Source organism: Armigeres subalbatus, chromosome 2 (assembly GCF_024139115.2).
Source record: "Armigeres subalbatus isolate Guangzhou_Male chromosome 2, GZ_Asu_2, whole genome shotgun sequence".
Taxonomy (NCBI): Eukaryota; Metazoa; Arthropoda; class Insecta; order Diptera; family Culicidae; genus Armigeres; species Armigeres subalbatus.
Window position 1 is genome coordinate 123973928 of NC_085140.1, and position 25610 is coordinate 123999537.

General features: G+C 40.5%; 1 protein-coding gene and 2 long non-coding RNA genes across 3 annotated transcripts; 1 reads left to right on the forward strand and 2 right to left on the reverse strand.

Moving 5' to 3' along the window:
- Positions 1–10944: 10944 nt before the first annotated feature.
- On the reverse strand, positions 10945–14444 carry LOC134210783 (patj homolog). Its single transcript, XM_062687044.1, has 3 exons — positions 13683–14444; positions 12110–13586; positions 10945–11814 (listed from the first exon to the last, which is right to left on the reverse strand). The coding sequence occupies exons 1-3, from the start codon at positions 14187–14189 to the stop codon at positions 11069–11071; spliced, it is 2730 nt and encodes a 909-aa protein (XP_062543028.1). The 5' UTR covers positions 14190–14444; the 3' UTR covers positions 10945–11068.
- A 4734-nt stretch (positions 14445–19178) lies between these two features.
- On the forward strand, positions 19179–19681 carry LOC134215068 (uncharacterized). The gene is made up of 3 exons (XR_009980017.1): positions 19179–19294; positions 19349–19410; positions 19479–19681. It is a non-coding gene; the product is annotated as an uncharacterized LOC134215068 (long non-coding RNA).
- A 479-nt stretch (positions 19682–20160) lies between these two features.
- On the reverse strand, positions 20161–21253 carry LOC134215069 (uncharacterized). The gene is made up of 3 exons (XR_009980018.1): positions 20938–21253; positions 20667–20869; positions 20161–20612 (listed from the first exon to the last, which is right to left on the reverse strand). It is a non-coding gene; the product is annotated as an uncharacterized LOC134215069 (long non-coding RNA).
- Between the last annotated feature and the right edge of the window lie 4357 nt (positions 21254–25610).

Genomic DNA, 25610 nt, shown 5'->3' on the forward strand with positions numbered 1-25610 from the left:
TTATGATGTCGTAAAATTCTGATTAATCGATTAGTAACTAATCGATTACTCACGATTCATCTCGATTATTGAATCGATTAATCGTTGGGTAATAATCGATTCAAAATTAATCGATTATCACAACGATGAATCGATTAATCGAAGTAATCGATTAATTTGCGACATCTCTACCCCGGACAACCTAGTCCGGAGGATGTGTAGAGATGAAGTTGGGTGGAACGTCGTTTTATCGGCTATCGTCCAAATCGTCTCGGAGCTACACAGAAGGTGGACTCGAGGAATGGCTAGTTCAGGCGCAAATAAGAGGTGGTCCAAGGGTTCGGAGTCGGATTCACGGTGCCCTGTGGTCGAACTCGATCCTTTTATCGAACAAGTGGCCGCGCGAAGAACAACATGGTATCGTCGCTTTCGCGGCGTCGGTCAACCGGGCGGGTTCCGAGCCCAAGGACGGAAAGGGGTCCTCGTCAAGGCTGGGGCAGGCGTAGGCACCGCGTCGGCAAGTCCCTCTGTGTGTTGGCGAATAGACCCTATCGCAGAGAGGTCAATTTGGGGTGCACGCGGCATCATCATTCTTGATACCAGTCGTGCAGAGGGAAGCAGGCGCGAAGTCGACCCTTCCCACCTTCCGAGGACATAGGGCGTGGTAAGACCCCCTGGAAAGCCGGCAATGCGCTGGCACGATACCATGGTGTTCTTCTAAAAAAACGAGTCACGATGTTCGGCGCTGCAAGGACACGCAGCAAACCTCGAGGGTGCGTTGTGCACTGGCCCCCCTTTGAAGCATTACTTTCTGGTTGTACCGAAGGAACGATGGGCTTGGCGGCAATGGGCTTGGAAACGGTTTAGCGGGTCGGGGATTCCTCCCTCGTTTGCTGTCGGAGGCAAGGGCGTAGCCAAGGGGGGCACCCCACCCCCCCTAAATTGTGGAAAGATTGAACGGGTACTGAAATGAATTCCCTCACACATGTGCACTTTACGATCCAATCATATACAGAAATAGGTGGTTGAAATTCAAAAGATTCCTAAAACTTATTAGGGCATAAGAAAATTATTTTGAGCTTTTTAGTGGAATGTTTTCACCTGTCATAAGACGAGTTTAAACAATCCCATTGAATTCCACCACTTAATTGTATCCTGACAGATACGTATTTCGACCTCAACAGTAAGGCCGTCTTCAGTGTCTTGTACTTGACTCGACTTCGAGTCGAAGTCGAGTCAAGTACAAGACACTGAAGACGGCCTTACTGTTGAGGTCGAAATACGTATCTGTCAGGATACAATTAAGTGGTGGAATTCAATGGGATTGTTTAAACTCGTCTTATGACAGGTGTTATTAGGGCATCCAGGATCCATAATATATGAAAGTTCAAAACAACTCGAAACATTTCGGGCTCAAGAATTCTCCTTGAAATCCTTCTAGAAGCTCCCCTGGGAACTTCTGAATTCTTCCGGAAAGTTATCCACAAATTCCTCTGAAAATCGTTCGAAAACCCTTCTCATGTAATTGTAATTCCTCCTTATCTAGAAACCCTCCACTATTTTTTTAGGAAATTCACGAGGAAATTCCTTGAAGATTTCTTTTCTTCTCTCCAAGATTTACTTCTAGAAGATATTTCTTCGGCTATTCTCTCTACAGAAAGAATCCGGCATTTCCTTCAGGCATGCATTCGAGAGTTCCGTCAAAAATACATACGGAATTTCTTCCCAAAATTCTACCAGAATTTTCTTCAAAAATTTATGACGGAAATCCTCCGATTTAGCTCCAACATTTCACTTGTAAATCTTTAAGAAATTCATTCGTTAATTCTTCTTGGAACTTCTCCGGGCATTCCTCTCGGAACTCTTCCTTTAATTCCTCCGGGATTACTTCCAGGAAATTTTCCGGGAATACCTCCTAATATTCAATAGCGAAATCATCTAGCATTTCAATCTGGAATTCTTTTCGCAATTACTTCAGAATATCCTTCAAGAATTTCTCTTGAAACTTCGTTAGGAATTTCTCCAGGAATTCGTCCAAGTATTTCGCCGGAAATTCTCCCAGGTATTTATCCGAGAATTCCTTCAGGTACTTCTCTAGGAATTTCTCCGGGAATTTTTTCCGCGAAATTGTTCTAGAATTCTTTCCGGAATTCACTTGGAATTTACCCCAAAACTTCATTCGGAATTTTATTTGAGAGTTCCTCCAGGACATCTTCCAAAAGTTCTTCCAGGAATTTCTTTAGAACAAACCCCCGGGAATTCATCCGGTAATTTCTTCAGCAATTCATCTGGGACTACTTTCAGGATTTCATTTGGGAATTTCACCGGCTGTTCCTTTGAAAATTCCTCCGGAAGTTCCACCAGTAGTTCCTTTGGGAATTCATTCAGGCTTTCTTTCAGGAATTCGTTTAGGCTTTCTTTAGGAATTTATTTACAAATTCCTCCAGAAGTTCCTCTGGGAGTTCCTCCGGAAATTGCTCCGGGAGGTCCTTTAAGAATTCTTTCAGGAGTTCCTCGTGGAACTCTTACGGAAGTTCATTTGGGAGTTCATCCAGGAGTTCTTACGAGAGTTCCTCCGAAAATTCTTCCTGTAGTTCTTCAAGAAATTCCTCCAGAAGTTCCACCGGCAGTTCCTCCGAGAATTCCTCTGATAATTTCTCCGGGAATTCCTCCAGAAATTCCTCCGGGAGTTCCTCTGGAAATTACTCTGGGAGTTCCTCCTCAGAGGAACGCCCGGAGGAACTGCTTGTGGAACTCCCAGAGGAATTCTCGTAGAAACTGCCGGTGGATCTCCCGGAGGAATTCCCGAAGGAACTACCGGAGGAGCTCCGGAAGAACTCCCGGAAGAATTTCAGGTGGAACTCCTAGAAGAATTCCTAGAGGACCTCCCGGAGAAACTCCCAGAGAAACTATCGGAAGAACTTCGGGAGGAATTTCCAGCTAAATTTCTGCAGAAATCCTTAATGATTTCCTGGAAGAGCTACTGGTGGAACTCCCGGAGCAATTCCCGGAGAAATTCCTGGATGACTTGCTGGTGGAATTCCCGGAGGCACTCTCGGATGAATTCTCGAAGGAACTTCGGGAGGAATTTCTGAAGAAACTCCCGGGAGAATTTTCCAAGGAACCCCCGGAGGAACTGCCAGTGAAGCTACCAGAATAATTCTCGGAAAAAATCGTGGAGAATTCATCTTATATCTTTATCGGTGGAATTCCTGGAACAGAATCCTTTTAGAATTCCAAAATGATAGATTTCTTTTGATTCCTTTCGGAAGCCTCCATTCAGAAGTCCAAATTAATCCATTCTAAATCCCGTTCGAAAGCCCAAAAGAATTCCATTAGGATGCCCAAATGATATCCGCACATATTTCCGTACAGAATTATGTGAACTTCCGAACGTAATCCTACTGGGTTAACTAACGGAATCGATACGAGTTTCTGATCGAAATTCTTTCGGGCTTCCAAGCGGGATTCTAAACATAATCATTCAAGAATCCCGAACGGAATACTTTTGGTCTTTCGAACGGAATCCTTTTGGACTTTCCAAAGAAAATTTAGACTTTCGATTGAAGCGTTCTGGGCTTCTGAGTGGAATTTTTCCGCTTCTGGACAAGGGATTCTCATTAGAATACTTAAGGGATTTTCTACCGAAGTCCTAAAAGAATTTTGTCCGGAACTGCAAAAGGAAACAGTTCGAAAACTCAGAAGAGTTCATTCCGAAAGTCAAAAAGAGCTCCGTTCAGAAAACCAAAAAAATCTCGGTTCGTAAATTCAAATATGTCGTTTCTCTGGTTTTCCGAACAAAATTATTTGCGATTCTGGAAGGAATTCTTTTATATTTCTGAACGAAATTCTTTTGGGCTTCCAGAACAGAATTCTTTCTGGTTTCCGAACGGAACCTTGTTGGGCTGCTGAACGAAATTATTTTGGACTTTACTTTCAAACGGATTTCTTTTAGACTTTCGAAAGAAATACTTTTGGAATTGCGAGAGGAGTCGAGGTTTTTTTAACCATTCTGTACAATGGATACTCTTTTGGAATTCCGAAGTCTTAAAAGATTCCGTTTGGAAGCCAAAGGTGTTTTGTTCAAAATCGCAAGAGTTCCGCTCGGAAGCCCAAAAAAGTTTCTGAACGGATTTATTCTTTCTGTGCCTTTTCTTCGAACCAAACTCTTTTGAACTTCCCAACGGGTTTTCAGTTAGGAAATTGCGTAAATATTATCAATTTATGCTAATGTATCAATATACATATTGGTAAGAACATTATTCAAAGCAACTTAGAATTCGGAAGTCGGGACTTCCGAACCAAACTTTCTTCCGAAGTTTTATCTGTCAAACTATTCAATTGATGCGTTGTTTAGCGCATCTTTAGGCGAATCCAGTGCACTAATTCCGAAGTTGGAAAAGTTTCATGTATCTGGAGAAAAATCCAACTTCGGTATAAAAAGCGCTCTAAGTTTGTTACGGATAGACAATATCTCAAACTTGACTCGACTAAGTCTTACACCGACTTTTAGATTATTGAAACCTCGATGTTCTATAAGTTGTCAAAACTGCATGGCCTTTGAATAATTTTCTAATTGCTGCACCTTCTTAAACTCCATACGGACAAATACAGACATTTTGCTGAGATAGATACAGACAGTGACGGGAAATGTCATATCGATGTCATGGGACTAATTTGCTAATAACTTTTTTCACAAGTAATTTACAATCGTATGTTTTATATGAATATAAAGCCTTCAAAGGATACTAAAACTTTTTCGAATAGGTCATTGCTCTAAAATTGAATTAGTGTCAAATGACATTAATGTCATGACATTCCGTGACATTTTTTTAAATTCGTTATCGTGCCTCATACTGTGTATTTAGAACAATGACCTGTTTGGCAAACTTGTAGGATCCTTTGAGCATTACATGTTAATAAAAAAATCCGAATTGTACATAACTTTTGAAAAAAGTTATTAGCAAATTAGTAATAGCAACCCCATGACATTTTTTTGACATTTCCCATCACTGGATACAGACATAAAAATTGTATCTGGCATTCCTGAAATAAGCTAAATAAAAAAAGCAACATTTCTCCTCAGTTCAATCAAAGAGTAATTGCCTATATTCCGGGGATTAAACCACCCGACTTGGACATTAATTTACAATGTTATGAAAACTCACATGTGAATATGTACATTATGTGGAAGATATTGATTTTAAAAATTTATTGGAGATAACCACTTTTCCTTAGATGGGACTCGAACCCACGACCCTCAGTACGCTAGACTAAAGTCACTAGATATAAAGTCTGGCGGAGTGAAAACCGTGAGATTTTCCAATCAGAAAAATTCTTGTTAGATTTTGGCAGCCCTTGAAAAAGTTCAAGCTCTCGCACGATTATTAGCTTTTATAAGTTGCTTTCACAAAGCAAAAACACTTTTCCACATTTTATTCGCGAAAAATCAAATAGAATGTTGTTCAACTAGTAAATGCAGCTTTTTATATTTTTGGAATAATTTTCCAATATATTTATCAGCACTATCTCAATACTCTCCATTAGTTCAAGCCCATTTGAAGCATCATGTTCGATTGGATCCCGCAAATGACAGTTTGATTGGTGACCTGTCAGTGTCTTCGCCAGACTTTATATCTAGTGACTTTACGCTAGACTGATGCTTTAACCAACTAAGCTACGAAGGACCTCCGTCGGTCTTCGCAACCTAGCGGCTACCGAATGAGCTCGAGATTCCAAAATTGGACGCATAGTCAAATCACTTGCAATCCATTTGTCAAGCCAACACTTGCACATAGAGGTGTGCGCCGCCGCGCCACGCCGCCGCCGGCAGTTTTTGGCACGCCGCCGCCGCCGACATTTTTGCATCGGCGCGCCGCCGTTTAAAATTTGCCACGCCGCTGATCTATAATTTTCCACGCCGATTGAAATTTTCAGTGGAAACTCCTAAGAATCATTGGATTTTCCGTATAATTTGCTGATGGATCTCTACAACATTACGTTCAAACATCAGAGAATTTTTCGTGAGGATACCAATTATTTCCATGAAAATTCCATACGATACCTTGTTAAAATTTCGAAGAGCTCTCCGTAAAAACTAAGCGTGTGAAAATTGCGAAAAATGAAAAAAATAAAATCTAATTTAAATTGAATTTTTGAATAGAAAAGAGTTGTTCGGCAGAAAGTCACAAGACTGAAAGTTGTTAGGCCGAATCGTTTAACCGAAAAGATTAATTGGTAGAAGCCTACCCAAGCAAAGCTTAAGAGCAAATCGATAACTTGTTTTAATGTTGTGAAATCATCGATTATGTTTACTTAATTTGATATCTTTTTGGTCGTTTTGATAATTAAAATAACAAAACGTTTAGCAGAATCAGCTTACCGTGACATCAAATCAAAACTATTCTACTGTCGATGAGAGGACATCGAAAACTAAATTTGATATTGGTTTCCGATAGCAAAATAAGTACACAGTTTGATGTCATATCATTCTATTTAGTAATCTACAGCAACATGAGATCAAAATATATAATCAATCATGATGATTTATACATATTTGAAAACAAATCGTGAATCATTTTGTTGTCAAAAGCAAAATATTCTATATGCTCTCATTATGTTTTCAGACTTCGATAGGATATGTAGCCTACAGATATATAGCCGAGATTTTTATTTGGTCGAACAGTTCCTTTGGCTAAAAAATAGTGAACTTGTCCTTCGGCTGAAATAGTCGTTTGATAGAAAGGGCAATTTGGTTGAAATGGACATTCAGTCGAAAGTGTCGTTCGGCTGAATTGATCATTTAGGATATTTTCACGACAATAATGGGAGAATCTTTTGAATTTCGCCTCAAAAAATTGATGAACTTCCCCAGAAATTCTTGAAGTTTTTCCAGAATATTCATTTGAAAATTATTTTCAGATTTTCCACGGGAACTACTTTCACGTTTCGAGAACTCTTTGTAATTACCAAGGAAAATTGTTTGGGATTTACATTAGAATCTCTACAGAGTTTTTACTCCAAATTTCTACAGGAAAATCTTCCGAGTATTCACGGGAAGTTCCTATTGAGTCTCTGTTGAGTATTCTCTAAAATTCACACAGACAATTGTGACTAGTGAAAGAGATGCTTTGACGTTGACTTCTCCAATTTAATATATAAATTTTTTATCCTTTATTAGAGTGTTTTTTTTTCGCAGGTTTCGCAGTTCATCATTAAACGGCTAGTTTGGCATAGTCAACTTTAAAACATCGGAAAAATGCTCGGAGTTTTTGAAGATTATTTCTGGTTTCTTCAGAAGATTCTTTCTACTTTCGATTAAAAATTCTTGGTAAGTTTCATTCCATTCCAAAAAGACCGAAAGTGACAGACGGCCGAGCTGGTAATTTGGCCGAAAAAGCCGTTTGCCCTAACAGGTCGTCTGGCCGTTTTTTGACAGAATGGGTCATTTGGCCAAAAATGTCAATTGGCCAAACGGGGTCATACGGCCAAAACCACGTACTGATACCCGTTCCCGTTCTGATCAGAAATGGCCACTTGTTTGGCGAAATGGTCTTTTTGACAATTGACCATTGAACAAAATTTCGTGGCCTCTCTATTTTAAGGTCAATACTAGACTTTAGGCCAAAAGACATCTAGCCAGGTACCATTTAGCACAACGGAAACTGTTATCAGATCAAAACTGGTTTGACCGAAAATGTAGTTTGACCGAAAGCGATGTACAGCCAAAAGGAAAATTTGGACGGACTTGTAAAAAGTTGTTTACCCTAACAGGTCATTTAGCTCAAAATGCCGTTCGGGTGAAAAAATCGTTTGACCGAATATACATCATTTGACCAAAAATGCCATTTGGTAAAAAATGGCATTTGGCAGAAAGAGTCATTTGGCCCTTAAATGTCATTTCTGCAACCTTCTTTGAAAAGTGTCGATCGGCTGAATTGGTCATTTCGCCAAAGAAGACGTTTATCCGAATTGGTTATTTGACAGAGAATGCTGGTCGGCCAGAAAGGTTGTTTTGCAGAAAGGACATTTTCTGGCCAAATTACCATTCCTACCAAACACTATTTTCGGTCAAATGATCTATTTGGTAAAAAGATTTTTTCGGCCAAATTACCAGTTCGGCTGAATGTCCATTTCGGCTGTATGTCGTTTTTGGTAAAAATACATTTTTGGTCGGACCATTTTTGACCTGATAACAGTTTGGGATAAACGTTCAATTCTGCTTAATGGGGTTTGGTTAGATGGCTTTTGACTTAAATGTTAGTATAGACTTAAAAGTAGAGAGGTTACGAAATTTCGTTCAACAGTCTTTTCAACGTAAATGTCATTGGGCCAAACGGATGGATATTATGGACTAAATTACCCATTCAGTTATTGACATTTGGCCGTAAGACCTGTTGGCCTAAACGATATTTTCGGACAAGTGACCTATTCTGTCAAACGGCCGGTGACCTATTCATATCGGCCAATCGGCATTTTTGGGTTGATGACCTATTCGGCAAAACGACCTGTTGGGGATAACGACTTTTTCGGCCAAATTACCAGTTTGGACAAACGGCTTTCGGCCAATAGAATTTCCAAAGAATTTCTTACGGACAATACACTAGTCAAAATAGAAGGGCATCTGATTGTTCACCGCTATGCAGTGATCATCGACTTTGACATAGTTTTGAAGCTCAGCTGTTCGATAAATGCAAAACTGATGTAACTTTTGAAGTTAAAAGCATTGCAGTTAAATGACTTGCAGTTATCGAACGTCTACTGTACAAAGAATTTCCCGTAGAATTCCAAGAATTTCGAACAATTTTTAGTTGAATCGTTTTGAACAATCCTCCGCGGAAATTTTAAAGAAGTTTCCGTTCAACTTACGGAGAATGCATTAAGGATCTGGCTTTCTCAGTCTACGGACCAGATCGTTAATGCAACAATTTTTCCAACAATTATTAACACTTACGGAGAATTTCTCCTGAACCTTCCAGAGAATTTTTCTCGAAAACTCCTTAAAGTCTCCCGCGAAAATTCTTAAAAATTGACTGTTTTATCGTAGGCCATGCCAAACAAGCCGTCTTTAGTATGTCTAAGACGAATTAAGTACTCCACAACTGTGTGGTCGAAATACGTATCTGCAAAGATAACGAAAATTAAATGGAGAGTACTTAATTCGTCTTAGACGGTTGAATACATTCCACTAAAAGAGCTTTATATATATTTCCGTCTTTAGTATTCGAGATTGAGAAAGCCAACGGTAAAACACCCATTCAACCAGCCACACTCTACTACAATTATCAATAATGTTCTGTACAAATTTAAAATAATACTCAATAGAAACTCAACAAGACCTTTTCATAAATTTCCGAAGTTTTTCCTGTAGAAGTTAAGAACATTTTTTTTGTAAAAATTCTGAAGTTTCTCATGTAAATTGCGACAAATTTTCTGCTGAAATTCCAAACAATTGTATTTGGGAATTCAAAAGAGCTTCTCTTGGTAATTCCAAAGATTTCTCGAAACTTCAAACAATCCGAAAATATTTTCCAAATTTTGGTTTTCCTCCAGATTTTTCTGGAAAAGTTCATTAGATTTTTCATGCGAAAATAAAAAAAATCTTCTTTTAATGTCTTGAAAATATGCCGAAAAATTGCAAAAAAAAATCTTAGAAAAACGTAATGAAAAAAATCGCCACGCCGATTCACGCCGCCGCCGCCGCCGGGTAAAATGCCTTTCGGCGTGACGCCGAAAACGCCGCCGCCGCCGGCCAAAATTCTGACAAACGCCGCCGCCGACGAATATCGGACCGGCGCACACCTCTATGCACATATGTATAGTACACGTTCACATTAGAGGAGCGTGAGTATTTAGAAAGAAAATCGATGAAAATGCCTCAAATTGTGTGAGATTTCTACCGGGAAGGTCCGGAAGGTTAGATTTTTAGTATGTATTTAGAATTGGTTATATGTAAATGCGCATCGATTTCTCAACACTAGCCCGAATCGGCATTTCCTCTGTTTGTCCTACCCACGACTTAGAACGTAGATGCGTCTCCGATGATAATATTATGCGTAAATCCGAGCCATTTTGACGAACGTAAAAAGCGAGAAAAAAAGGAATAATTCCATCGTTATTGAGCCAACATGTATCGCAAAACCACACCAACCTATTTTCTCCATTAGGCCGAAGACCTACATATACCTATCCTGTTTTGATCGTTTTTTTCATTTTCTCTAATTAGAAGAATGCACAATTAGACTCCGATTCCGCTACAGTACTGGTACACTACATTCATCAACGTCTCGCCATGCTACGCACGTTGCTGACGCGCTAGAAATATTCAATAAATTCCAATTATTTCCTTTTGATTGTTTTGATTCTCGGTTTCCGTATTTCTTTTTGCCTTGGTTGATTTTTGTATGTTCTCATCAATCTTCCAATTATAACGTCATAAGTCAGAAATGAATACACTGATTTGTGTTGATTATTCTCACCATATTTTGTGAAAGCGCAAATTATACCGACATATGTACTAAACTTTCTCAAATCAAACGATTCAAACAAATTACTTATTCTTAACTTCTTTCTAAAACTGAGAGAGTGATCAGTGATGCATGAGTCATTCGGATGAGATGGGCATGATGTGAGTGTCACGGTGTGTGATCGATTTTTCTTGAGATATTCAAAGTTAGTGTTTACACCAACGTGTTGGCTGCTGGGGGAGTGTTGAAGAACGTGCATTCGAACAAAAACCAATTCGAATTAATACTCAACGGTAATACTCTGTGGATGGGCTAATGGGATGCGAAGGGTGGAATGAGGAGTAAGTCAACCAAGGCCGTTACAAAATAAGTACCTACGCAATTAAGCAAACCGGGCAAGGAATAGGGTGAGCACGCCACTTACGCCGGTGGAAAGCCTTTAGGATAGAGTTAGAATTGTTCTGCTTTCGAAGGTTTCAGCTAATTTTTCCGGAGCAAATTTAGACCACATTCTTGTTATTTGCTACGGAACTAACAAACTCAATAAACTGTAAAAGATTCGATAACTGTTTAAATAAATGGATACAGCGTTCGTATTCATCTCTGCTTATGACTAAACGATCTCATTCCATAATTATGTCCGGTTTACTCAAGGATAACATCTTTCCGACGGAGTTGCGACTACCGTCGCTCCCGTGACCCCCCATCGCACCACCATCCCCTTCTTTATCCGCCTCGAAAGCCGTAATCGATGAGTCCTGCATCGGCAACGGTTTCGCAACTCCAATTCGAACTACCCCCTTCGGGGCACCCTTCAGCGCCTGGACCGCTTGATCCAGCGAGGCATTCTCCAACACCGTATCATTCACAAACAACAACCTATCTCCAGGGATTAACCGCCCGTCGAGTTGGGCAACTCCACCGGGAACCAACGATCGAATAACAATTAAAGTATCGTTCGGATCCAGTGGATCCTGGTAGTCCAGAATCGAAAACCCAAGTCCACGCTCACCTTTAACCAGCTCGATGATCTGCGGTTCCGAGCTCCACATGGCCAGCCCCGTCAACGGTTCCAGGCTTCTGGATTTTATTTTCGAAAAGCCATCGTTGCTGCCACCGGTCGTCGCCAGACTACCGTCGCTCTTGGCCTTCACCAACCGTTCCGACGGAGTAAGGCTGCTCTGCAAACTCCCGGCGGCACGGCTTCTGGCGGCTTCCTCTTCCAGTGTGTTTATGAGTGCCTCCTCGGTGAACTGCAGCATTTCCTGATCGCCACGACCACAAACCATGCACACATCTTGCGGTAGCTCCTTCAGAATGGACACCACTTCCAGGTGGTTCATTCCCAGCAGCCGTTGTCCGTTAACCTCTGGAGAGAAAGAAAATTGATTCGTGAGTCACACCCGTTAGTCAGTACAGGATCCAAAAACACACTTAGTACAAACCTATAATATAGGAAAGCACTTGAGAAATGGCGCATCAAAATACCGACGATACACGTGCCACATTGATTTCAAAATAATACGTTAATGAAGCAGCTCGCGTGGGTAAGTAGGTACTTGACAAATACTCCACACAATAAGTGGCTGTTATTCATGCATGAAGAGAATTTTCCGAAACCACTTCACAGCTCACAATAGCTCATGTGAACCCACGTTACTTACCCAACAATTCGTCTCCGGAACGAAGCAGCCCGTTCTGTCCGACCGGTCCCTCCGGCAAAATCGACCGGATATAGTGATGTGGTCGTACCTCCTTGCCTCCTTCGACATCCACCGTTCCCTCTAGCGAAATGCCCAGCCCGCTCGAAGCGGCAAACTTCCTAATGTTGGCCACGATAATCTTCACATTCGCACCGAGAATGCCGTTCCATTTTTTGACGATAAACGCCTCGGTATCTTCGGTTACCTTGAGCGAGCTGCGCTGTTTGCCGTGCTTTACCAGCGCCGCCTGACTGCTGGTTTCCGCCAGGAGCAAATCCAGCTCGGCATCGATGTTTGCCGGTGGCGGTGGGATAATCGAAGCGTCTATCATCTTCTCACGGTACTCGTGACTGTCTATGGAATCCTTGGCACGGGCAAGCTTTTTGTGGGTCATCATGGCGTCGACCTGCTGTTCCGCTTCACTCATCATCATAAGGTTGCTCTCATCGTCGTTAAAGTTGTTGAACAGTTTTCCGTCAGGGGATCTCTTATCGATGGTCCTCGGGAGAATATCCAGAATATTGTTTCCATATTTGGAAAGATCGGCTGGCGGCAAAATTGGTGGCGGAGTAGCCGGAGTCGGAGGTTTCATTTCATTGGCAGCGATGGCCTGCTGCAGCTGATCGTACTTCGGTCCTCGGAGATAGCGTTCCAAGCATAGAGTTACAACATGGCCACTTTGCTTCAGAACATCTACTGCCTGATGATTCGAGAAGCCATGCAAAGACTGACCGTCGACCTCGATAATCCGATCGTTAACCTGAATCCTGCCACTAAGATCAGCGGCACTTCCAGGAGACACGCTTTTGACAAAAATCCCTGACAACTCCTCCTTTTCGCAAACATAGCCAGCAATCGTTATTCCCAATCCATTCTGATCCTTCTTCAGTTCTACCGTGAAGATCTCTGTCTCCGGGAAATCAATTGGACTATCCTTGTCCAAATTGGCAACTGAGTAAACACTAAATATCTCAGGGTAACCCGAATCAGCCAGATATTGCTTCAATTTCAGTGGATTCGAAAGTAACAAAGTTGGCACAATAGCAGAATTCTCGTCCTCCTCGATGGCGCCATCGGTGGCATCAATCGGTCTGGCCACCACCAGCTGCACGTGCGTCCCGGATTGCCTCAGAACTGAAGCCACCTGCTCCGATACCATCTCGTGCAAATTGACATCCCCTATCTGGAGGATTTGATCCCCGGACTGCAACCGTCCGTCTCGATCTGCCACACCACCCGCCAGGATTGTCTTCACGGTAACGCCAGTGGCACGAGCTCCGATTATTCCGAATCCCAAACCGCTGCCGTCGTTGACCAGCTCGATGTCCAAAATCCGGGACCACTCGGCAGCGAGGTCTCCTCCACCATTAGATTTGGATCCATCGTGCAGACCCTGCAACAAAACAGATTCATCCTGCGAGTCCAGCTTTAGATGGTCCTAAAAAAAGTAATCAATGTCAATTATGTGGCAGAATGTGGAAATGCAGTCATTCTGTTTCCAAACACGCAATTGATTATCGCCAACTCAACTTACCTCCCCGATTTCGCCTTCTATCAGCTCGTTGGTCATCTTCAGCGGAGGATGTTGTAGCTGGACCGGCAACGGTGGCAGTGGTTGCTGCGAAATCTGCACCGGATGTTCCATCATAGCCAACTTTTGCTGCTGCTGCAAATGTGGAGGCGCTGGACTACCCGGTGATATTTGTGCCGACGGAACCCGCTGCTCATCCGGATACTCCGCGTCGAATAAATCCGACACCGGAGGGACATTCAAAACCAGTTCTCCGCTGTTGGCAATATCGAAATCTCCCGGCAGTATCGATGGATGCTGCGTGATTTGGTTGTTCAACTCCGACAGCGAATCCTGGATCTGAACAATGTTCCGGAATACGGGATCCTGCAGCAGATCCAGCACCATCTTCAGATCATCCATCACGTTCAGCTGCAGCTTGGTCGGGTCCATTTCCTCCACCGTTTGCTTGATGATCTCAAGCTGCTGCAGTGCACTGGACACATCCTGGGAGAGATGCATTTTCTGCATGCTGCTGCTGAGCTGGCTGACACTCGACCAGAGGGCACTCGCCTCCTTCTGCTCGTTCTCCTTCTACGGCGGTTGGCACTCTTCGGAGCAGCAAGCGACGTACATCCAAAAGTAGAAATCTTTTTCAAATCACTGTTTTCACTACGTTTTTCAAGCGAAAAACCACAATTTTCTGGAAATGTTTACGTGCCAGAGAAAATTATTACTAATGGATTTTTTTTTTCGTTTGTTTTGCCATCTATGACGGATGACGTTGAAAAAGAAAAGCTTCTGATTCTGACGTTTGTTTCGCCCAGGGTCGAATTTAGGAAGAAGTACTAGACTATATGTAAATGAATGTAATAGAATGAATAGAATACTTTTGAACGCTTCGTTATGGAGCATCATTACGGTCGCGAGCATTTTTAATCACCCGAGCGCTTTCATTTTAGTTTCGTCACTCGTTTTCGAAAAGATATTTTAGTTACTAGATAAAGATTGTCGCTGTCGTCGCTGTCCGAAACATCTTTTGCTGGCGAGGATAGGGGAGCTAAATGTCAAAGAAGGAAAATCCATACGATTTGACAGGTATGTACCACACATGTTTCGGACAACAGAACAAAGGGAACCGTAGCGACAATCTTTATCTACACTGTAAACTCGGCATTACTCATTAATGTGCAAAAAATACACATTTTTTTATGACATATGAAGCTGTCAAAATAATGGGTATTTTGAAATTTTGTATAATGAGTGAATTCCCAAGTAACAATTTCAATGCTTGTTAGATTTATTCAATTCTTATAGCGGATTTATAACAGCAGTCACCATGACCAGTTGTTAGGTTCTATTGGCGTTCTTATTGCTATCATTAAGGGCCGATGTCCACGTAGCGGTTTTTCAAGCTGCGTTGACGCAGCGTTATTCGGCGTTGAATCAGGCTGGGAATGCACACGACAAGCGGTAATTTGCCGCAAAACTTCTAACGTCAAACCTATCTGTCACACCAAATGTCATCCGCCTGCCAGCTGTTGTCAGTCTGTCATTTTTCATTCTCTTCCAATATGAATCGAGTTCTCCATTCACATAAAGACATCAAACGTGAAATATTTAGATTTTGATTTGTATGAAGCTCATCGCCACCGAACGATATTCAATGCGTATAATGCTATTCTAAACATTTCATACCTATGTGATAACAGACTATAGTGAAGGTAACTCAGTATTATTCCAAAATAAAAAGTTCAATTAATGCTTTCTAGTATAGAGTAGAAAAAATAACTCACTGTAGATTTAAAAGTCTCCCATTACTTCTAAAATGAAAAGTTTGAACTTTCGAAATTAATTGTAGATCTGTGAAATTGAAATCGTGCCGCACAATTCGATTGTTTGAATAAAAACGTTTTCAATACAGAGAGACAGAAATTTGGCCTCGCTTTGCTTAATCCCAATATGTTTTCTACAATCATAATAAATGAATATTATTACAATTTCATAATGTTGCTCATTCTTTATTTCCAACTCAAATTTATTACTTCATAGGAGGAGTTTAATCTTGAATAATAGTGGATTCAGGCATTCAATTGTTCTTGTCGTGAATTGAGCATCTGTTGCATTTGGTGTACGATTTTATTGGTTCCATTTATCGGCGAATCATTTGTTCCGGAATGAAAAGTCGTTAAACATGTTGGTTAGATACTGCAGTCACTCCTTCAAATATGGTGCTCAAAATCCTCCTCCGATAGCATCACAAGCGATTGCTGTGGTGTATTGCTATGTTTGTCGTTGTTCTTCCAAAGAAGTGCTATCTAAATGCCAAACGAATGGGAAGTCGTTATCATCATTGCAATTTTCACTTCACTGCAACACGGACCGATCGCAGTAGCGTTGCCCACAACACTAGAAGAAACGCATTAGTACTGTAGCTCGCCATCTCTTTATCTGATCTCGTTTCTTCTTGCAATTGCAATCCACATTATTTGACGATTTCCTTCCGTTGACATTCCTGAAAACATGAACATATATCAGCAATAGAAAAGCCAAGATATATGAACCTCCGTATCAAACCTATATTTAATAATTCATCCCATGGCGGAACTGGTATTGCCTTCCTTGATGTATACAGGGTCCCGCGGAATGTTGGTTGGAACTTTGTTGGTTGAATTTTGCCTGGTCCGTTATTCATCCCAAAACTGCCACATCACCGTCTGTTCGGAAATCAATTTATTCTGATAAAGTTGGTACAATTAATTTGCGAAACCAAAATGAACTGATTTGCGAAGTATTTTTGTTTGTTTTGATTTCGCTCTGACACATTCTTTCACATCACAGATTTTCCCATTAGAAATCTTGTTGGAAAGAAAAAGAATAGAGAAATGTCAAAAAAATACTCGCGTGCACGCAGCGTTCCTGTGGGGAATTGCGGTGACTTTGCGGTAACTCTCGCCGCAAATGAGACGCGTGTCGACGCCGCGTTAACGCAAGTGCGTGTGCATGATTCTATTTGATGTTGGGTACTTCCTACCGCAATTGCGTTGACGCTGCGTGCACGCAAGTTCAAAACCGCTACGTGGACATCGGCCCTAAACCTCTCATAAATTTGCTGAAAAAGCTTCAAACGTCAAATGCTGATTGATCTTATGGGCAGCTTTACGGTTATAACTGAGAGCGTAATAAATCATATTTTCAAAGCTCCATCAAAGCCAAAATTTTTGGCCGTAATGTGGTCGAATGAATAACCACAATAAGAATATTTGCATTGCAAAGAGTTTATTACGGTGTTCGTCGAGAGCAACATTTTTCTGCTCGATATGCATGATGGCCATATTGAAAATAGAAAAGCATTTCCAAATCAGTGAAATTCATTACTGAAATTCACTTCTAGACAATATTTACGCCGCATAAAGAACTTTCTGGGCAATTGGTTAGAATTGCAAATATATTGGTGAGAGAAATCAATGGAATAAGTGGATATTTAGAGTATCGATGTTATAATTATGTCCAGCGTATTGCCCAGAACTACATAATTTTGTCGGCGCCTAGTGCTCAATCTCATTTTTCTACTAGGTTTCACAATAAAACTGAACGCGCAGCTCATTTTAATAAATATATACCGAAGAAAAAACCTTGGAAAATATTTTTTGTTGTTTTCATTTTCATCTACAATCCATTTTGTTTTTATTATTCTGTGATGTTTTTTTTTCTCTTTTTCAAAGCAACTTTTTTGACAGCTGCCGCAGCCAAATTCCCTTTTTTGCGGGTGGCTTGAAAAGGGTTTCCAAATACTCTTATAATACGTTTATAGTGGTTATCAAGGGTGGGCCACTTGGTCATATCTTACTCTTATAGTGGTCATCAGAAGGTTGTCGTGTGGTCGTGGGTTTTATTGTGAGTTCTTATAATTTGATCTTGAAAACCATTCCAAGAGAGGAATAAAACTTAAAATGTTACTTGGGTTGTGACCACTTTCATACTCCAAGCATTTACCCATTAATGGGTGAAAAACAAATTGAGCAGTTTGTGATTTCTCCATGTTTATGTTTCGGAAGCGGAGAAAGTGGCGCAGGCGTTATTTCGTCAAGTTCTTGGTTTTACAAAACGTAAGTCAGTTAGTTATATTAATAAGAAAGTTTATAATTAAGTTGTTTTTTCGTTTTTGTAGCGGACGGCCACTTAAGACGGGGCGCTTGCCTCAAATCAAACCTTAGCTGTTCCTCGTATTTGCAAGATGGAGACTTTGGCTAACGGACACTCAAGGATGTGGCTTTGGGCAGATCACATCAAACCAAACTGCTCCGTGTTCCGCGTAGGTATATGCAGCGAGCAGAAGCCTTGGCGGACGGCCACTTACGGATCTTGCTTCAAACCAAACATGAATGACTTCAATCTCTTTTTGTATGTTAAAAAGTGTATTAGAATCCTCAAGAAGTGTTCTGTATATTTTAATTATTCTAAATATTTTGAAATAAAAATGTGAACATTCCAGGAAAAATTCCTAAGTATACCTATAGATGTTTTTACTTCATACAAATTCAAAGAAAACAAAAATGTATACATTCCCTCGTCGTGCTAAAATGGGTATTATTTACTCCTTTTTCCGAAAAAGAAATTTCCGATAAGGAGTAAAATTTACCCTTGATTTTGACGTACAGGTCGTTTACCCATTAATGAGTAAACGCTGTTTACTCTTTTAATGAGTTGAACTATTTAACTTCATAATGGGTACTTTTTTACCCATTAAAGAGTACTTTGCCGGCACAGTGTGTAGATTGTGATTTGCCCGCTTCTTTTTCTCACACCCACTCTCATTTCGGGTTGATCGACTTTTGTTACTGAAATTTACCCAATTATAACCCATTACTCGTTAGTCACATGTAAGCGTGTACACAAAATCGATTCCCGCCATGATTTGACGTCTATTTAATCGTTTGCAACCAAAAACGAAGTAGGGCTTTACCACAGACAAACAGACGTAACACTAGAAAAAATACCATCGACCATGACTATAACGATCAATTTGAATTTGATCGGTTGCGCGTTTCACAACTAGAGGCGTTAGCGTCGTAATCCTTCGAGTTTGACATTTCACTCCAGCGCCTTCTGGTGACAATGTCATACGAAACAAAGTTTCGTGTAACATGCTCGCAAGATGGTGGTAGAGGAGTTGGGCGACGGATTTTTCAAAAAAATGTTCAAGCTGTTACGTCTGTTTGTCTGTGGCTTTACTATCCTACACTGAACCCAAACATCCTGCCGAAACAGTCTGATTTGTAATTTCTATTACCTATGAAACGTGTCATCCCGCTTGCGTATGATGAAACGGAGTGAATGTAAATCATCAAAACCCCATAAAATAGTTACACGGGAAACGGATGATTTTCGAACCATTTCCAAATGACGTATCATCCAATTATAGGATGACGCAGTACCGACTGAATTTAAACCCAAAACACAAATGATGTTCCTTTTGGTCGCGCCCCATTACGTTTATCATCTAGTTTTATTATGCATCTTGGGTCAGTGGGTCCGATGATTTTGTTCACTGCTCAATTGCCGCCATTTGTAATCGTTTCGGATTAAAGCTAGGTTGAAGTGTCGCTGAAGAACATTTTATTTTCAGTAAATAGGTGAGTCATAAATCATTTCTAATTATTCTAAAAATAACTATTTTATCGCGTCAGACTTACAGGTTAAACGAAACCCGATTGGAGCTTTGAAGACTTTTTCGTCCCTGTGGCATCCGGTGAGAACATGTTTATTACGAATACGCAGAACTTTATAAAATTGAACTTTGTTCTATTTTTTCTCCAGGATTTGATCCGCTGAACGGGCTAAATAAAGATTAGAAACCCGCTGGACGGCCGCTTTGACGCGATGATATGTAACCGCACTATGGACACATGAATAATCATGCTGAAGGGCGGAATCCCATATCGCAAAATTTCGCAATTGAGATACAACTTAGTAAAGGCAGGTCGCTACGCGTTTATGTTGAGTATACACTAAAATCATGAATAAAAACCAGTTTCGATTCTCGCAAAATGTAAATAAAACATGCGTCTAAAATTGTATTTTTATTTTTTAACACGAAAAGACAATACAGATCGTTATTCGGCTCCAAATCACAGCATATTACTTTCAAATCAAATTAATTTCAAAACCATCAAAAACTCTACACGCAGGAAAAATAGCCCCTTCAATTCATGTGCCGACCCACATGGATTTTTGCAATGGGGTTATACTCATGAAAGGTATGTGTGAAATATATGAATTATCACCAATATGCGTTTCTATTAAATCCATAGAGTTGGCACATACTCTTGAAAAACCTTGTTCATGAAATATATTTGAAAAGCAAATTATTCTCACTGCTGGATTTTCGTGCTCGTGCCGAATTGCTTTGTTTCGTTCTTTTAAATTAAACAACCACAGTATTTGGAAAAACATTATTCTGGTTATGTATTTCATTACAAAGTAGGGGAAATGCGCCGGTTTTGGCCTCCTTAGATCCAATTTTTGGTCAACCCTGAAAAATACACATTTATCCAAAATCATCGATCAGTTAAAAGCAGCGTAGAACCGTGAGAGATATATCTCTTGTTGTTACTAATAAAACCCCTCGGGAATTTCTTTATTTTTAGAGTTATTCACAAAATTGGACAAATTAGGAACATGACCAAACCGGTACAATTCCCCTATATAAACACAGATTACATGTCGGCTGAGATATCAACCCAACCAGCTACGACCTCGAGGCTTTCAGAGATATGAAAACACGAAAAAAAAAATCAGATCTTCGGTTTCGTGGGTATATAAACTGAAAATCGCTCTTTGTCCAATGGAAAATTTTATCAATGGAGATGGCACACTTTGGTTGGCACACTTTGGCTGCTGCAGCTTCGCTGGCCAATTCGCTGCATAGTCAGGGCTCCGAATTTTCACAATCTGAAGAAAAAATGGCTATAGAATCTTCTCCCATTGGAACTTAGGTCAACCCACCTTAGATTTCCGCAGGACTGCAGCGTCGACCGGGCTCCTGATGTTATTAATCCGAAACGCACTGCTTTCAACGCCGAACACAAAAGACTAATCCAATTTTCCAGTCAAAGAAACGCCTTATAATTTCTATCGGGCTTAAGATGCTATGTTTTTCACGTTGATCTAGGAGAATATCCGCCATTTAACACTATAAGGTTTCGATGCTGCAACAAGTTCACCTTTATTATTGTTATATAACACGAAACTTAATTCGAAAGAGAAGAAAACTCACCTTGAAATCCAGAATATTGCTTATATTTCTGCGGCATCAAGTTCCGGAACATCGCCCACCATGTTTGTTTTTCAGCCGGTAACTTGCGGGTGGGGTATAAATATGGGACACACTTCTAATAGGCAAAACAAATATAAAGTATATGCGAAACCTATTTTATGTATGAGCATAATTATGATATACATGAGATACAGATAAAATTAATGAATCAGATTTTTTGAGTTATGTATGTGTAGATACTCATACATTTAATGAGGCTATTTTCTTGCGTGAACCGTTAATCGAATGCTTGTCATCCTTCAGCCATCTATATTATGTAAAGGAAATGGGATGACTGTCATACGCGATGCACGCAAGCGAAGGGGAACAGGCAAATGACGATCATCCTGAAAGCGAATGATTCTCGTTAAGGGGCAGGACCAAATCAAGTATCAGTCGCTGTCGGGATGAAGTTTTGGTTCAGTGTATATTGTCCATGCGGGTCATCGCTGGAACGTCGCTGGACCGTCGCGTCGCTCAACCAGCGAGCGCTTTCCGTTTTGGTGCTGCAGCGACGCATTGTATTTGCTTGCGTCGCTGGAGCACTTACTGGAACGGGTCGCCAGCGACCAGCGACGCTTCAGTCGGGCGACATAGTTGAGACAAGTTCATACATGTTCTTGATTTTATCTGCATCGACAATAATGAGAGATACTATGCGAAAGCGGCCATAGGCCTTTTCATGTGACACTGCCGAGACTGCACTTGTTTACAACCGCTGAACAGGCCTGCAAGTCCGAAGCTGTCACTTTCATAGAAGAACTGTCAATTGACGATGAAATCAGCTGTTTTTAAACGTCTCGTGAAAAGGCCCATTGTAAGCCAATCGATCATTGAGAACTGTCAAAACGTGAGCCAAATGAACGTTGTTATTGTTGCAGATTGAGACGAGGATGAAAGGTATTGAGATAGATTTTTAAAAAAGTTTCATTGAAAAAACAATTTGTTTTACTTTCACGAGTAGAAGTAATCTAGTTTATGTATCGTGTTTCGCCTATTTGTATTGCACTTTTATTTTAGTGATAATGCTTATTTAAACACTGTTAGTGGACAGACAAACATATTCCAAATTGTTATCAAATGCAAAGTCATATACAAGCTTCAACATTTTGCGCTGCGGCAAGTGCTGGAAGCGTTTGCTAACAAAAGTAACAGCGTTGCTAAATCGTCTGGAAAAGTATTTGCATATCTCTTATTATAGGATCCCTAGTGTGAGATCGCGTCCGCCCGCGGCTGCGACTAAATAAGACTGAGCTGTCACCATCTCAACAGCAATCATCATCATGAACAGTGTTGCCGAACACATAACAAATGCAAGAGCTACACATTTAATGACTGTTTACATATTGTGCATTTCATCATAAATTGTACGGTAATGCGCGTCTAATATACTACAATCCCCCTTTTGATATAAAAATGATCAACATGTTTGGGTTATACATATTGAATTACTTAACGGTTTCACACCAACTCAAGATATCATCGCAAGTTATGCCAGACGAACTTCAGGCTAAATTTAAGTAAATGGTCATTGTATCTACTGTTGTCATCTGGTAAATGTCTCTAGTATAAATTCACCACCATTTGATTAAACTTGTTACCATATGATACATTATTATAGTCCAAACAGACTTGAATAAACTACAATGCACGCGTTCTAATCATTACTGCAATCCCACAAAGATTTCAAAATTAATTTCAGTGTCTTGATAATAGATTCCATCTTTAACTTCGCTTCACTTCAAATCACCAACTGAATTTCGATACAAGAACTGTCTTAGTCACGACTTATTTTTACCAACCCTTATGCCATGAATGACTGGCACTATATATCCACCTTTTACAGTATAATCCTATTGCTGCATGCCCTTCCTTCCTCTTCTTTCGAAATTGGCGACCATGTCCATTGATTCTTCCCAATTAGCATCTATTTTTGAAAATTACCCCATCATCTGAATATCTCATGAAGCGCCCAGATGCTGATTCCTGCACTATTACTGTAGATGAAACTTTCGAATGGATCTTTCAAATCTTTTTCTGAAATTAATCAACTTTCGCTACATAAGCCTGCTTGTGATACAAATCATCATAGTTTAATCAATAATGTTCACCGCTCACCACAATCCAATCAATAATAGTCATAATATTGTTAACCCAGATATTGTTAACTATTTCTATAAGTACTAGTATACCTGGCATGTTTCCATGTACTTCTACAAAACCGTAAATAGCATTCAAAACATATCAGTATATGCGGCTTTTTGTGATTATCTTGCCTAGGGTATGAACCCAAAAGCGCTATCCAACGCAGACCACTTTTCGACCAAACAGTATCCAATGTAGTCTGATTCGATATAAAGGAAAGGACTTCTGATGAAGCAAACGTTTCATGCAACGTCTTCAACATTTAAACTTGTACCCACATTTCAAGTTATTGATGATCTAATAATTAATTATACACAAACATAGCACAACGTGAAAATATGCTCGCCTCAGGGCGAACTCAAGGGCAAGTATAAACACCTCCGCTTCACAACTTCATAACTATCCTCCTCGAATAGTGCGTTTCGTCAACCTATCACACAATAAATCGTCAAGGGTATGGATTCAATAACAGTCTCCCACCTACATTGCGCACACATCAAGCCTAAACCTCCCTCTAAACCTCCGGTCATATGAAGTAAATCCGTACCTTAACCCTAACTTTGCCGTTTAAAAGTCGTACTCGACCGATGTAATCTCTTTCATTCTTAGCTCCTCTCATGTCGACCGATTTATACACGAACAAACATGGTGAACAAGTGTTTATAGAATACTGGCCAATATTAGAATGAATCCCCTGCTAACGTGAACTGCCCGGCATTCAATCTCATAATCAACAAACACTTGTGTAGGTATATACTACACAAACCAAGAAACTCCAGAACTGAGTGCCAATTAGTGAATTTTAGCGCAAAACAGTAAAATGTGATGAACAAACCATAATCATACTAACACCAGCGGGCATACCTCCAACATACTACAAATTAACCCTCACACCACGACCACACACCGGTTCGAACTACTATGAATTTTTATGCATCGACTCTCATTACATACAGTTCCACGTATTTTAAAAGAAACTTCACTATATTATGACAAATGCCCTCGGATAAAGAATTCGACCCTTCTTCTACAGGGCGACAGAAACTGTCTTCTTCACAGCCACCAAAAAAAATGTACCTCTCATGTGAAACTACCGAATCCAAAGATCACACTAAATCACAAATAGTCAGGTCTAACCTCTTCGTTGCTACATCACAACCCATCTTATAACACACTTCTTCTTCTTCTTCTTTTTCTTCAATGACTCAATATTCCAACTGGAACTTAGTATTCTATCTGCACTTCCTTAATTGGAAGCTTTTCTATGCCCACCATTGCATGAGTATGTATCTTGTGTGGAGAGCACAATGGGTATACTATTCCCAAGGATCGAGAATGTTTCGAATCGAACTCGTCATCTCCGAACTGGGAACGCTACGCTTTCGCTCGCAAGGCTGTGTTGTTTCACTACATCTTCTGAATTTTCAATTAGGATAAAACCAGTCTGACCAGCCACATAGTCGGAAAAGAACTCTAAACGCACAAATCAGCATGCCTTATCACACCTACCAACGCCATGTATCAACCGTCTCGTTGAAATGCACAACTGAAGCCACTCCCATCGAAACCCAGCCCTCATCAAGTATTTCCACAATTTCCAAGCATGAAGGTATTGCAAAATAATGATATTCACCTGCTTTTATAATACATACACTCATCGTGCAGCCTACACGATGGGGCATTACTTTACCTGAAGAGCGTGTATTACAAAGTGTCGATACTGTCAGAATTAGAACAATATTCATCGTCCATTCCCATACGAAATTGTGTTCCAAACGATCAGGAGACCTGTCCAATGCGGCACATGTCAGTACTCTTCCTACTCCTACAGGACTCTACCTTTACCCACCGATGAATTTATCATTCTGGAATCCTCTACACCGGAACAAGAATCAAACACCGCCCACTCGCAAATTGCAGCTGCGTATCATATTCCTCAGCCAAAGAAGAAGCGCAATTTCTTTCTTTCCACTTTAATGACTTTACATCTCAAACCGGGACATCGTTGCCTCCAGCACTTTTCAGATATCTACATGATGATAGTCAAGAGTTTGATAATTTCCAACCTCTCAAATCTCAAAATAGGGTCGTAATAGAATCCAGCCGCCTTCAACACATTCAACGTTGTAGCCATACATCTTACTGGTAATCCAAGCGAAGTTCCGAGGGTCTCAATAAAGACTATACTCAGTCGAGAAATTTCCGATTAATCTAAATATCACTCTACTTCCGAAGTGCATCTTGAATCATGCACCTCCAATCCACTTTATCTTACAGCGACGACAAAGCTACCATCGCTCTTAAGCAACTAGTCACGGCACAACACTCTCCACCAAATCAAATAATGTCTACTGTGCACTAAACTAAGAATTGGTCTTCAGTAAGTGAATACATCACTGTCAATTCATGACCATATTTTCTCCAAATTTCCAAAATTTAGCTTCTTAGCATTCGATGCTCGGCAATACCTTAGAACAGAACTCTGCGAA